Here is a 15,225-nt window from a genome sequence, read left to right as displayed (position 1 = left end):
AGTGAAAGATATTACAGCCAGGAGGTCCTATATTCTGTTGTATGATGTTTTTAGCATATATTTTGTAATGTATGTCTTGTATATTTGCCTTGGGCATTTTATTATGTCCCCATGTGTACCGACTACTTTGTTGACGTTTTTTTTTTTTTTTATGTGAATAATAAAATAAATGTATCAAATTTTTACAATTGTGTCTCAATACACTGCCAGTAAAGTCCGCCGAAATAGGCAGAACTGGGGTTCTGCAAACCTTTATGAATTGACTACATTTGGATGTGGCAGACAATAGAGATTGAATTTTATATTCCACCAGGGAATATACACAGGCTGTAGTTGAATATACAGAGTAAGCACACCACAAAACTGCCTTAGCAATAAGTTTGAATTAGGCATATACTGTACATACAATTATACAACAGGTACTGGTAACCAAGTATGTCATTTAACATCAAGTATAATACAACAAAGATATACACTCCAAAGTTTAATTTATAGCAAAAAAACATGCATGCATATGAGTGCAATGAGCTACACTTAAAACGAATAAGAGCTGATGTTAAGAAATACACACCTGTACAGGAATTCAGTACCCTTGACAGTGTAATGAAAAGGAAAGCTGAGCCAGATCCTGGTGAAAAGAGAGAAAAGGAGGTAAACCAACATTTCGGGAATGCAAAAGCACCCTTTCTAAAGAACCTCCTACGTATAGGAGGTAGGAAGTTCTTAAGTAAGGGTTTTTTACATCCCTGAAATATTGTTTTTTGCCTCTTCCTCCATTCTATTTCAATATTATCTGGTATTGTGACATCAGCTTTCCCTCACAATATGTTTCCCAGACAATACACATCACTTGTTAGTGCATGCCATATAAATCTGGGTCTACTTCACTAGGAGTCCAAAAATAATAAGTTTATTAAATTTTAAGTTTCACATACAGTAAGTAGTGCTACCCCCAAAGGAACCGTAGATTGCCTGGAGTCCTTTCCCCGATTGTTGACCCGCAGCCAGGCACACGGTCACAATCACTCTTTGGCTCAATGAAGAGTCCAGGGCTTTTATTTTTAATGTTTTTAATTTTGGTAACTTGGGGGATGGGGAAAGGGAACTGAGTGGGATGTTCCAAAACTATGTACAAATAGGAGGACTATAGAACCATGAGCATGTAGCAGACTTGAGGAGATTAATCATCTGGGGGAAAGTCCAAGCAGTTACCTTTCACTAGGAATTAAATAAATTAAGCTCTTCAGGATACTGCTCACTATGTCCTCTTTACAGACGCAGTTGCCTCTAACACACGGGGATGGCCTCAACCCACAGTCTCTATGATCTCTATTTCCAATCTGTACCCACAAATGTCCTTGGGAAATTGGTTGCCTCCTTTCAGTATCCTTGCAGAATTTTTCACCCTGTGTTACCAGACTAGCTCTTCAGATGACAGCCATCTACCAGCAAAGTAGGCCTGTCAGGTCACCTGTGGCCAGGTGACAACTGCACCCTGTTGGAGGCAGGGGTGCAGCGCAAGGTAGTGAACCCGATAGCAGACTGCTGCTGATGGACCAGAACATGAGCCCAAGATTCCTCAGGGAGCGGAGTCTAAGACCCAGCAGGTGTTCACCAGAGCCTCTAGCGGTGAGGATGGACCCAGGTTGCGGCCCCTGGGGTTCCCCCAGGTCACGCTCCGTAGGGAGAGAAGGGAAGCAGCCACTCAGGACACACGGAATGGTGATGGGTAAGCCGAGGTCGGGGTAACAGGCAGACAAGGGTAACCAAGGGGCAGGCCAAAGGTCAGGGTAACAGGCAAACAGGAATAGTCAGAGACAAGCCAAAGTCGGTACACAGAAAGGTAGATCAAGCACACGGCAAATAGGAAACAAACACTGTTGAACAGCAAAGCACACCTGCAGTGCACTGGTTAATATAGACTTCCTGTGATGACCTGGGGTGGGGCAGGAACAGGAAGGAGAGGTGATAAAAAAGGAACCAGAAGTGAAGTCTGACCTCTAATACAGACATGAAGGAACAGGTAAGCTGCAAAACATTATTGCAAGTCCATGACAAGGCCTCCAGGTAGCCCACCTAAGGCCTCATCACCCCGCAGGTGCATAGCAGAATGGCCTAAGGGGCAAACAGCCTCCCTTAGGTTGTGATTTCCTTCTAAGGAAAAATACCACACTGCTCCCTGTCCCAAAGTATTTATACAGGGCTGTATGAATATTTAGCTGCTAATTAGACTCTCTCTGTCCACTAATTCCCGGAACTTTCTGGACTAATCAGGGGGGAAGAGTCAATACTGTAACTAAAAAAATCAACAAAGCCACACTAATTGCAGTGAGGCAAAACTACATTTTCCTAATAACAAACTGCAACTCCTCTGGATACAGTGAGCCAGAACGACCTAATCCTAGCACCTACCTTTCTGGATATTATTCAGAAAGTGTAAAAAGCATTACTTGTAGATCTGGTGTCGTGAGTGTCATGCTGTGGTTTGTTTTTCTCTTCCCATCAGACTCAGGATAGTGTAGCTGCAGCCCTGGCCTGCACCAAGATCCTGAAGGCTCTCTATAAGGAGGAGGAAGACTCTAAGGAAAAAGAGGAGATGGCAGCACTTGCAGACCTTTACGAGAAACGCGCTGCAGGTAAGACAAATGTGTAAGATTACAGCTTACTATCTAATAGGGAACAGTAGGTATGAGGATCCTGCTCACTACAGCTTACATTTAAGGAGGAACTGGAGGTATGAGGTTTATAATCATTACAGCATCCAGTCTAAAACGAAACAGGAGGTATGAGGGTCCTACTCATTACAATTTACAGTCCAACAGGGAACAGGAGGTATAAGGATCCTGATTGGGACAGCTTACATCTAACAGAGAAGAGTAGGAATGAAGGTTCTATTTATCACAGCTTAAAGCGGAGTTCCACCCTTGGAACGTTTTTTTTAAATAAAAATACCCCCGGGACAGTCAGGGCTAGTGCATTCCACAATGGCTAGCCTCTGATCTGTCCCAGGTTGCATTTACCTTTTAGAAGAAATACTTACCTTGAAAATGTATTGTCCAGCGCTGCCATCTCAGGTGTGGGCAGCTTGAAGCCAGCGCGATCCTCTTCTGTGTCCTCTTCCGTCTTCTTCGGTCCCACGATGCACTGCACCGGCCCCGCCGTCACTTCCGGTGCCGCAGCGTCACCCCTGCACAGCTTCTGGGCATGCCCAGAAGCTGTTTAGCAAGGTATGATGGCGCCTGCACCGGAACTGACGTCGGGGCTGGTGCAGGCGCAGCAATGACGTTCAGCTCCCAGGAATCATTGCAAGCCAGGAAGTGACGAATTGCCGTGGCCGCTGAGGGGAGGAAGAGGAAGTAAGGTGAGTATATTTTCTTCTAAACAAAGTAAGTAAAAAAAATAAAAATTGCGATTATCCATTTGTTTTTCAGGTGACCCGGAGCAAGAAGATGGAGGTAAGTATAATTTTAGGGTGGAACTCCGCTTTAAAGGCTAATAGAAAACTGAATGTCAGGAATCCCTAAAAGTCATAGATCCCAAACTGAACATTTAAATAGAATGTATATTTATTTATATATGTTTACTTTATTTGGCCCCTCACACAGTCTGCCTGATCCACTCTGATCGGCAGGGTATCTGTGGGAGGCAGGTCTTCTAGTTATAAAAGTACCTCCCCTTAGATAAAGTGCCCACAAAAGCCATAACGTACACTGCCATGTTGGAACGCGTTTAAAACAACTAGATTTCTTTTCTATTTAATCCTTTCTCAGGATTGATCTTCCCGGTGCCCCTGATGATGTCAGAATGATGAAATGCGTAGGGTAGGGCTTAGTAGCACTCTGCATGATTCAGCATGGATCCAGCACCTGGACTGAGAAGATTGCTGGATTTACCAAGTGAGAATTCTGGGGAAGATTTCTTGAGCCCTGGATGAGTCCAGTTAGGCTTATGCAGTCCAATTGATTAACCACTTCAGCACTGCACTATAGGCAAAAGACAGCTACAGAGCGGTACTATAGTTCTGGGAGAGTATAGATAGATGTCCTCCCAGAATCCCGCCCCCTGCACACCCCCTGCAGCATGTATTGGGCATGCTCTGTGACAGCTGTATCCTTTGGACACAGCTGATCACAGATTGGGGTAAAGGGCCAATCACAGCGGCCCTTTACCATATGGTCAGCTGTGTTCAATCACAGCTGATCACATGTAAACAGACTTGCTGGTTATCGGCAGTCCTTTCCTCATACTAACATGTATTTATTTCTGGTGGAAACAAAAAACAAATAGGACTCAATTTAGTCTGTGTAAAAGTTATAGTTTACAAACCATGGTATATATGTTTGAAAATTGGTCAAACCTAATGTACTAACTGCCTATCTAAATTCGTGAGGCCTAAAAAAGGGACAGTACAAATTCACCCAAAATGTCTGCTTTTCAGAAAGTAGACAGTCCAAGGTTTTTAGTGGCAGGGTGAATTTTTTTAAGTTGTAATTTGTTGTCACGTTTTTTTTTTTTTTTTTCAATTTAAGAAATTAAAGAACATTTGTTTTTTGTTTATTCCACAAAGTAATTTTAATAAGTGTTTTCTCACACACAGCCTAGGCATACTTATAATTACACCCCAAAACATATTCTTCTAATCCTCCCCAAGTATGGGGATACCACATGCGTGAGACTTTTTCACAGTTTAGAATGCATTGAGGGACCCAAAATCTAAGAAGCACCTTTGGGATTTAACCACTTTACCACCGGAGGATTTTGCTGTCTTCCGTCCAGGCCACTTTTTGCGATTCGGCGCTGTGCGACTTCAACTGACAATTGCGCGGTCGTGCGACGCCGTACCCAAACGAAATTTACGTCCTTTTTTTCCCACAAACAGAGCTTTCTTTTGGTGGTATTTGATCACCTGTGCGATTTTTACTTTTTGCGCTATAAACAAAAAAAGAGCGTTTATTTTGAAAAAATAACAATATTTTTCACATTTTTTTATATGAAATTCCCCCCAAAAAAGATGTAAAAACCAATTTTTTTAAAAGTTTTTGGCCAATTTGTTTTATGCTACATATGTTTGGTAAAAAAAATCGCAATAAGCATATTTTGATTGGTTTGCGCAAAAGTTATTGCGTTTACTAACAAAGGGAAAGATTTCTGTCATTTTTGGTGTTTTTTTTTAACGCGTAATGGCGGCGATCTGCGATTTTTTTTGCGGGACTGCGACATTGCGGCGGACAGACCGGACCCCTGACTGACATTTTTGACACTTTTGGGGGTACCAGTGACATTACTGCAGTAATCAGTGCTATATATATGCACTGTTACTGTAAAAATGACACTGGCAGGGAAGGGGTTAATTTTATTGGAGAGGGAGGGGTTAATGTATGCCTGGTGCTTACTGACGTGTAGGGGGGGAGGTGACTATGTGATTCATGGACAGATCGGATGTCCAGCTATGCTGAACAGTCCGATCTGTCACTCCCTGTTACTACACACAGCGGGCGGATCTCCAGACTCGATCCCCGACGATCGGGTAAGAGCAGCGGCGATCGCCGCTGCTCCTCCCCTGGCCCGACTCCCGCTGTGAATGAAAACAGCGGGAGCGAGCCTCCGGCGGCGCGCAAGCGCCGCCCAGAAGGGGAGGAGTCCAGTCACGTTAATACTACGTGACTGGACGGGAACGAGCCACTCTGCCGCAGTAGTATTACTGTGAGCGGTAGTAGAGTGGTTAAAGTAACATAAATTACACATTTAATTTCCTGACTACCTATGATTTCTGGAGTCCCTGAAGTGCCAAAACAGAAGAAATATCCACAAAATGACCCAATTTTAGCAAACACCCAAGGTTCCGGTATTTTCTAAAAGGCATAGTGAGTCCTTTGCAAATTTATTTTTTTCCCAGAAGTTTTTGAAATATTTGGAAAAAAAAAATATATATGTTTTTTTTACACAAAGTTGTTAATTTTCTAACACCGCATAGGCATAATTAGAAATATACCTCGGAACACAGTATTGGGGATACCACATACTAGAGATCGACCGATTATCGGCAATACCAATATATCGGGGGCCGATATGCACTTTCCCCGATATATCGGAATCAACCTCTGAAGTTACCGATATTTTTTCGTGATGTCATCGCGTATGTAGCGCCACGCACCTCCGCGCACTGGGCAGCTTCTACGGCCTTCTTAGGCCACCTCCCTCAGCCTTGTTATCGTTACAGTACCCACCACAGTGACCAGTGACACAGAGTGTGCATGTTGTGTAACACAGCCGCCGCGACCACCCACCACCCACAGCTACCCGGTGCCAGCCACACACCCACAGGCCAGTATGTGTACCAGCCACAGGCCCTGCCTGAGTGTACCAGCTAGCCAGCCACCACATGGGGTGCCAGCCAGCCGCCAAAGGGTGCCAGCCACCCACCCACCACAGGGTGCCAGCCAGCCACCAAAGGGTGCCAGCCAGCCATCAAAGGGTTCCAGCCAGCCATCAAAGGGTGCCAGCCGCCAGCCGTCCAACCCCACAGGGTGCCAGCCAGCCACCAAAGGGTGCCAGCCACCCACCCACCACAGGGTGTCAGCCAGCCACCAAAGGGAGCAAGCCAGCCATCAAAGGGTGCCAGCCACTAGCCACCACCACAGGGTGCCAGCCAGCTACCCACCTACCAAACACAGGGTGCCATCCAGCCACCCACCCACACCCAGCACAGGGTGCCAGCCCACCACCCAGCACAGGGTGCCATCCAGTCACCCACCTAGCACAGGGTGCCAGTCAGCCAGCCACCCAGCACAGGGTGCCAGCCACCCACCCACCAAAAGGTGACAGCCAGCCACCCACCCACAAAAGGGTGCCAGCCAGCCACCCACCAAAGGGTGCCAGCCAGCCAGCCACCAAAGGGCACCTGTCAGCTAGCCAGCCACCTACCAAAGGGTGCCAGTCCCTCATCACCACAGGGTGCCAGCCAGCCAGCCATTTTGTTTAAGCCTATATTAGTGATTGTCTTTTCAAGTTTCAATGGAGATGGATAAAGATAGAAAAATTAAAAGCGTGGTCTGGGACTATTTCTCTTTTCCATCTCCAGGAAAATCAGCAGCACTGTGCAACACTTGCAAAAATAATGTAACCATGGGATCAATAACTGTGAAAAACCAAAAATACGACAAATCTTTGGGCCCATCTAAGAGTTCATCATGTTAAATTATATCATGCAGCACAGAAAAAAACTAAATAAATCATAAGGTGAAACATCCCTATCCCAGGCAACAATAACAGATATGTTTCAGAAGAAAAACAGGTGCCTAAAATCGGATGGAAGATCCCAACTGCTGGACAGAGTAATCAAAGAGATGATGGTGACTGGTAACCAGCCATTTACAATAGTGTCTGACTTTGGATTTCAACGGTTGATATCCATAGTTGAGCCAAGGTACACACTGAAGAGTGACAAATGTTATCGAACTGAAATGCTGCAAAAGATTCACCAAAAGGTAGTTGACAAAGTAAAGACTATGCTGCAACCAGAGAATGCTGGCAACTCACCCTCATTTATGACTGACTGCTGGTCAGGACAAACAGAATCACTAATGAGTCTTACATGCCACTTCATTGACAGCAGATGGACAAGAAGGCATTTGGTGTTGAATACAAAAGTGATGCAAGGATCCCACACTGAGGAGTACATTAGAGAAATGTTTCTAGGCATGCTAGAAGAGACAGTGTGCTTCGAGACAGCGGAGCGAACATGGTTAAAGGAATGAGACTTGCTAAAGTGTCAAACCTCAGTTGCATGGCACACATCCTCCAACTTGTAGTAAATGATGGTCGGTCAAACCAGAAATCATTGTTTGACATTATTAGCATGCTGAAGAAGTACGCAGACCATTTCCACCATTCTATTCTTGCCAAGCAGGGACTGAGGTGCATTCAGGAAGACCTTGGCCTACCCAAAAACAACCTGATACAGGCTGTTCCAACACAATGGAACTCAACGCTACACATGGTACAAAGAATGCTGAAGCAGAAGCGAGCTCTCACTATATATTCTGGTGAATATGGACTTGGAGGACATTCTTGTCCTACTGCTGATCAGTGGGACATAGTAGCCAACATTATTGAGACGCTCCTACCCATTGAGGAAGTGACACTAGAGGTGAGTCATTACGATTATGATTATGATCAATCATCATCATCTGTGTCCTCTGTCATCCCATGTGTGAGAGTGCTGAAGATGCTTCTTCAACAGAATGAAGGACCCAAATTTCCTCAATGCCAGTTAAAGCCATATTCGCTGTGCATAGCGAATATTGGTAAACTGACACTGGGAGACATAATGGCAATTTAAATAAAACACTTCCTGAAAAATGTGCACAAAAATATTAATACAATTTCCACAACATGACTATGTTTTTTGCCACAAGATTTGACACAGTTCCCCACACATGGCTAATGTGTAAGGTAATGTCTACAGGCTTGGAAAGATCAGTTTGTAAATGGATATTCAAACGCTTTGACAAAATCGAACTATACTACGATTTACTACAGCCACCCCTCTGTCCAAGGTTTTACTTACCTCCTCATAAAAAGAAATCAGGTTTGTTTGACAACTTCTGTCTTTCATGAATCCATGCTGCCTGTTACTTACATTTTTTTTACAGCAAGAACTCATCTATGTGGTCTTTATTAAACTCTCCAGTATCTTCCCGACTATAGCAGTTAAACTAACAGGTCTATAGTTACTTGATAAAGACTTTGATCCCTTTTAAGTATTGGCACCACATTGGCCTTACACCAATCCAGTGGTACTATACCAGTCATTAACGAGTCCATAAAAATTAGAAACAATAGCTTTGAAATGACAGAGCTCCATTTTTTTAGGATGCGTGGGTGGATGCCATATGGTCCAGGCGCTTTATTCACATGTTGCTGGTTGCACTGGCCTGGTGACATTGTCAGTTGTGTGGCAGCATTCAGAAACACTGTTAATGGCTTACACTGATCTGGCGGCACTGAGACTGGTGCATGGGTGATCAGAAACACTATTGGTGGCCGCATTGATCTGGTAAAACTGGCACTGGTGTAGGTGCGATCAGGAACACTGTTGCTGGATGACACCAGTCTGGAGAAACTGGGACTGGTATGGATAGCAATTAGGAACACTGTTGGTGACTTAAGCCCCGTACACACGCGTCAAAAATTGGCAGGGAATTTTCGGCCAGCGTCCGATCTGCAGATTTTCGGCTTGTTAGTATGATGCTTCCGACAACCAACTCCGACTTTTCGGCCGAAAAAAATCTGGTGTGCAGACTATAACATTTTTGTTGGCCGTCAACATAACGGCTGATTTTCGTGCAGTCAGTACAGATTTCGACAGGGAAAAATCTGATGAGCAAGTCTGGGCATGCTCAGTGAAGAAAAAACACAAAGAAAACAAACCAACACATGACATCACTTCTGAAGTAGAATTTTGTTGGCCGAGAAAATTTGTGTGTAGTCTAGGCACATTCCAACCAACAAAACACAACTTGGACAAAAGTCGGACGATCGGTCGGCGTGTGTACGGGGCTTAAGTGTAGGATTGTACCATGCAATCCAATGCAGGCAAATGCAATGTGTTTGCAACCTGTGTTTGGGGTGTCGTTGAGATTGACACCCCAAACACAGGTTGGAAATGCATTGCAAATGCATTGCATTTGCCTGCATTGGATTGTATGGTACAAAACAACCATACAATTTGTTTGCAATGAAATTCCAAAATTGGTACATGCATGGCTGACTTTGGTGTGATCTGAGCCTATTCAGAATGAATGGGCCCAAATCGCACCACCCTGAAGCACATGTGAATTAAACAGGAACGTTGGTTGGTTCCTGTGTTATTCAAATGCGGATCATATTGTGAACTGAGGATTAATCAGTCCAGCCTGGCTCTGGCCGCCATGTCTATCATGGCTGCCAGTGCTAAGCTGGACAGTCAGTAACAAAACAGCAATGGAAAACTCAGCCCAGCCTCAGTCAATGACATTAACAAGGACTTGAAGACCAGGCCTATTCTGACACTTCTCTCTTACATGTAAAAAAATGTATTTTTTGCTAGACCCCCAACATTATAAATTTTTTAGGAGAGACCATAGACAATAAAATGATGGTTGTTGCAATTTTTTATCTCTCAGGGGATTTGCTCAGCGGTTTTCTAAACACATTTTTTTGGGGAAAAAATACACTTCAATTAATTTTAATGTGGAAAACACTATAGCCCAATTTTTTTAAAAAACATAAAAGATGATGTTGTGATGTTGTGCTGAGCAAAGAGATACCTAACATGTCATGCTTTAAAATTGTGCAAACTTGTGGAATGGCAACCAAAAAATCTCCATAGGCGATGCTTTAAATAATTTGACAGGTTACCAGTTTAGAGTTACAAAGGAGGTCTAGAGCTAGAATTATTGCTCTCGCTATAATGTTTGTGGTGATACCTCATATGTGTGGTGCGAACACTGTTTACACAAATGTGCGCGATCTATGTATGTGTTCGCCTCATTGCTTCCGCTGTCCTAGTCCATAGAGATGATGAATGATGTTCTGGCCCCTGATCACCTCTATGCATCAACTGCCGGATCAGATGCCAGGCTCTCTGGAGGGACAGAAGTGCCCAGGACAGCAGCGGGAGGAGATGACCCCTCCTGCCGCTTGTAAAAGCAATCAAGCAGCAAATTAGCCACTAGGATCACTTTTACAGTGTAGGGCATCACGGAACAAAGCGATACTGGGATTAGGGCTGACAGCTGCAGCCATGGCCCCGGTATAACCGCTTGAACACAATGACATACATGTACATGACATCAAGTGGTTAAGGCCCTGTTCATATCTAGCAATTTGGGATCGCTGACAGAATCACTGTGATTCTGCCCATGATTCCAAATCATACTGTAATGCTGGCATACTGGCAAAATGCAGCACGTGTGTTTTTGTGCAAATTATTTTTAACGGCACCTACAATGTGGTGCAGTTTTGGCACAATTGTCATGTGATTTATCGCACGGCAAGCAGCATCACGTAAAGCTTGTCACTGAAAAAGGAGCAGGAGCTTCTTTTGAGCGACAATCACAGCAAAACCACATTGCGATTTGGTGCGATCAAAATAAATGTCACAAATATGTATGCTGCATTTTGCCAACATTGCAATGCAATTTGGAATCTTGGACGATTCCACCCGCGATCCCAAATCGGTAGATGTGAACGGGGCTTGACACAACAGCAATGGAAAACTCAGTCCAGCCTCAGTCACTAACTTTGCCAGTTGCCACACAGTATCTCACGGCTACCTACTCTTTGCGGCCAATTTGTCTGAGCAATGGCTGGTGGTGACGCTTCAATCTTTATGGCACCATGGCTGATATGGTGTCAGGATGATTGCATTGTAATATAAAATTAAATGGTTCAACTCACTATAATGCCGAATCCGTAGGAGCCCTGACTGTCACCTGCCACCATCGCCTGTCACCAGACGTAGATTGTCACTTGCCACGTCACCTGCCACCAGACTGTAACGCTCCGGCGTTTATTTGTGTGGTGTGGATTTGCAGCTGTGGAAGTTACACTCAGTAGTCATGTAGAGATGTGTTGAACTACCATATCCAACTCTCAAGACTCATCATTGTGCATCAGCCTGTCTCAGCAAGCACATACACAAACACAGACACTCATTAAAGATGTTCCTGGAGTGATATGTTTATATGTGAAAGTATAGAGGTGATACTGAGGGGACAGGCGTGGATAGTGATAGCAATGGTAAGAGGTAACAGATGGTGATAGTAAGCACTTAGGATAGCAATCATGTACAGGTAACAGGTGGTAGTGAAGAGCAGATGAAGTGTACAGGAGATGCTAGGCTAGTGCAGTGACAAGATGGTAATAGGCTCAAGAGCTTGCAATCTAAGTAGCGGTGCAGATGTTAGATGTAACAGTATAGTCCTTAGAGTAGCAATAGTCTTTAGTAAGCAGAGTAGTAGTGAAAGTAGATTAGGAAGGTATTCCCCTGTGGGGTACTTATCACTGGTAGGTTTGTAAGGAGAGGGTTCCGGCGGTGAGGAAATGATCTTGTATCGAGATATAAGATGTTGTAGCAAGTCTTCGGTCAATCCAGGTATTAGGGAATAGCTGGAGGATTCGGCAGCGTTAGGTAATGCTGTAGCAAGCGGTTTGCACGAACACATGTGAGTGAATGCCGGCGGTTGAAATAGCCGCTCAGAGCGGCACTCCCTGATGAGGTCATGGAATTTAAAGGGACAGGTACTAGATGCGTTCCACCAATCTATATGGTGGAACGTAATGTACAAATAATAGGCTGGAAGGGTACCGCAGGTACCAGGATCTTACACAGACGCAGCTTATCACTTGCTTCGTTGGCTGCCGGCAGATGCAGCTTGTCACCGATGCCTGTCACATGCAGCTTGTCACTTGCCATGTTGCCTGCTACCGGAAGCAGCTTGTCACTTGCCACGTTGGCTGCTGGCAGATGCAGCCTGCCACGTTGCCTGTCACCAGATGCAGCTTGTCATTTGCCACGTCACCTGCTACCGGATGCAGCTTGTCACTTGCCACGTTGGCTGCCGGCAGATGCAGCTTGTCACTTGCTACGTTGGCTGCTGGAAGATGCAGCTTGTCACTGACGCCTGTCACTAGATGCAGCTTGTCACCTGCCACGTTGCCTGCCGGCAGATGCAGCTTGTCACTTGCCACGTTGCCTGCCGGCAGATGCAGCTTGTCACTTGCCACGTCGCCTGCTACAGGATGCAGCTTGTCACTTGCCACGTTGCCTGTCACCAGATGCAGCTTGTCACTGGCTGACACAATTCTTTACCACCAGGCACCATTGAACACAGCAGGAGCAGTGCCTGTAATCCTGCTCACCCCGCCAGGCAGCATTGAACACAGTAGGAGCGGCTCCCGACGCCTGTAGTCCCTCTCATCACTAGAGAGTGGTGGGTGGGACTATGGGCGGTACTCCAGCTGTGCTCAATGCTGCCTAGCAGGATGGGCGGGACCATGTCGCTCCTGCTGTGTTCTAAGCTGCCTGGTGGTAAAGAACTGTGTCAGCCAGCCCGAGCCTTACAGCCCTGTGGTGATCAGCATGAGCTCGTCACATGCCAGCCCTATGATCTATTAACCCTTGCTGCAGCACTACACACGCTACAGGGACATAATGCAGGATGCTCGGGGGGGGGGGTTTTCAACCCCCCTGACCCTCTCCTTATCTACGTCCCTGGGTGACAATCAGGAACACTGTTGCTGTTCCTGACTGTGACACTGGAACTGCTGGGGCTGTAATCAGGAAAACGGTTGCTGGCTGCACTGGTCTTGTATGGCAGTGATCAGGAACACTATTTATAGCTACACTGGTCTGGTGACACTGTGACGGGTGTGCTGGTGGTTGTAAACCTTGTGACTGGCTGCACTATTGGGACTTGCTTACACGTGAGGTTAGGGTGGGGGCGAGGGGTGCATAAAAAAAAATTGCAAATAAGCTGTGGTTTTATTGCCCCCCAACCACTACCTCTTTTAGTTTCAGAGGCAGCAGTAAGGGATGTGCACATGCCACAGCCGCAATGCTTTGCTTCGCAGCTGTGGCAGGAGGTATACCCCCTGTTTCTTTTGGTGGGCATAGCGCCTGTCAGCTGCAACCTATTCAGGTCAATAGGGGTGTTGTGCAGGGTCCAAGGGGTTAAAGATGTCTAATGCTCTCTGAAGAGTGATCCAAACACAGTGAATGGTCAGGAGGTGTTTAAAGCTAAAGTTTAGTTATGTCACTTTTTACATAGTTGCATCAGTCCAATGTAAGAATACTTTGACATACCTGTGGGATCCCATAGAAGGTAAAAATCACTATTCTGGGCACCGCAAGTACAGTGGGCCAAGCTGGACCAATGTAAAGGTCTAAAAATTGCCATGCCTACACTTCAGCTTTGAATTTGTTTTCTACTTTATCCTAACTATATTTTTTTAAAAAAAGCTCAGCAATCCTTCCATGCATCCATTTCTATCAATTTCTCTTTCTGAACAGGAGTGTTTTCTGAATGTTATCGCAGTGATGAGAAACGGGCAGAACTTATTTTGATCCAAAAGACCCCCAAGTGGGGAAGGACCACCGCCCTGGAGCTGGCTCGGCAGTCTCAAGCTCTGTCTTTTATGTCACAAGGAGGTGTCCAGGTTTGTCAGAAATGCCTTTTTACCTGACCTGATATAATATGTCCAAAACAGAAAGCTGTAGCCTTTATTCTAAAGAGACAGATTATCAGTAAAAAATGCTATAGAATTGTACAAAAAGTGATTATGAAACTCAAGGCTGGCAGTGCATTACTGGCCATGTAACATGAGGCCACGATGGCTTTTTATGTAGAAAATCTATTCCAACACCAAACCTTCATGCCAATTCTATATTCCTCTGTTACAGTTGTAACATTAGAAAAATAAAGTAAACCCAGTGGATGTTATGAGATAAAAAAAAAAAAAAAAGATCTCCAGTCTTACCAAGCATTAACATTTTCCCTCGAGTCAATCCCAGTATTCACAAGTCCCCTGTAGTTTTCACTCAACACCTGCATTCTCCTCCCGATCCGCCTATTTCAATGGAGTCTTCAACAGTCTTCAACTGCCTCCTCATATTCCAGTCCAGTCTCTTCTTGTCCCCTCCAGTTTCCTCTAGTCTTCACCTGTAGCCTCCAGCTTACTATAGTATGTATTATTTTCTCCTTCCATTACTTTCGGTCTTCTCCTGCCCCATCCAGTCTCATCCTATTCCCTGCAATCTTCTCCTGTCCCCTAAAGCAGTGGCCCTCAACCCTGGTCCTCAGGGCCCACTAACAGGCCAGGTTTGCAAGATAACTGAAATACATCCCAGGTGATATCATTTGCTGCTCAGTGATTGCAGTATTCTAGTCTGCATCTCCCCAAGGTAATACTTAAAATCTGGCCTGTTAGTGGGCCCTGAGGACCGGAGTTGAGGACCACTGCCCTAAAGTCTTCACTTGTCCCATTCAGTCTCCTACAATCACCTCCACCTTTTCCATCTCTTCCAGGCCCCATCAGTTTCCTCCAGTCTCCTTAAGTCTCCCTCTATCCCATCAAAATTTTCCCTGCCCCTCTCCCATTCTCTTCCAGCCCTCTTCAGTCATCTGCAGTCACCTCCAGTCTTTTTCCTCCTCCTCCTGCCCCTTTCCAGTCACCTCCACT

The 15,225-nt window shown here is 45.2% G+C and overlaps 1 protein-coding gene across 1 annotated transcript in view; it reads left to right on the top strand.

Annotated features, from left to right (window-relative positions):
• Positions 1 to 15,225, top strand: part of LOC309548319 (transient receptor potential cation channel subfamily M member 2-like) — a gene marked incomplete at both ends in the record, with an annotated part of 196,068 nt that overhangs the window by 67,507 nt on the left and 113,336 nt on the right. The window contains 2 exon segments of the mRNA XM_082248258.1: positions 2,507 to 2,636; positions 14,057 to 14,202. Of these exon segments, the coding sequence (XP_082104384.1) occupies positions 2,507 to 2,636; positions 14,057 to 14,202 (276 nt within the window).

This window comes from Pelophylax lessonae, assembly GCF_965119305.1.
Source record: "Pelophylax lessonae genome assembly, chromosome: 2".
NCBI classification, from domain to species: Eukaryota; Metazoa; Chordata; class Amphibia; order Anura; family Ranidae; genus Pelophylax; species Pelophylax lessonae.
The sequence above is the reverse complement of the archived record's forward strand: the minus strand, read 5'-3'. Positions and strand labels throughout refer to the sequence as shown.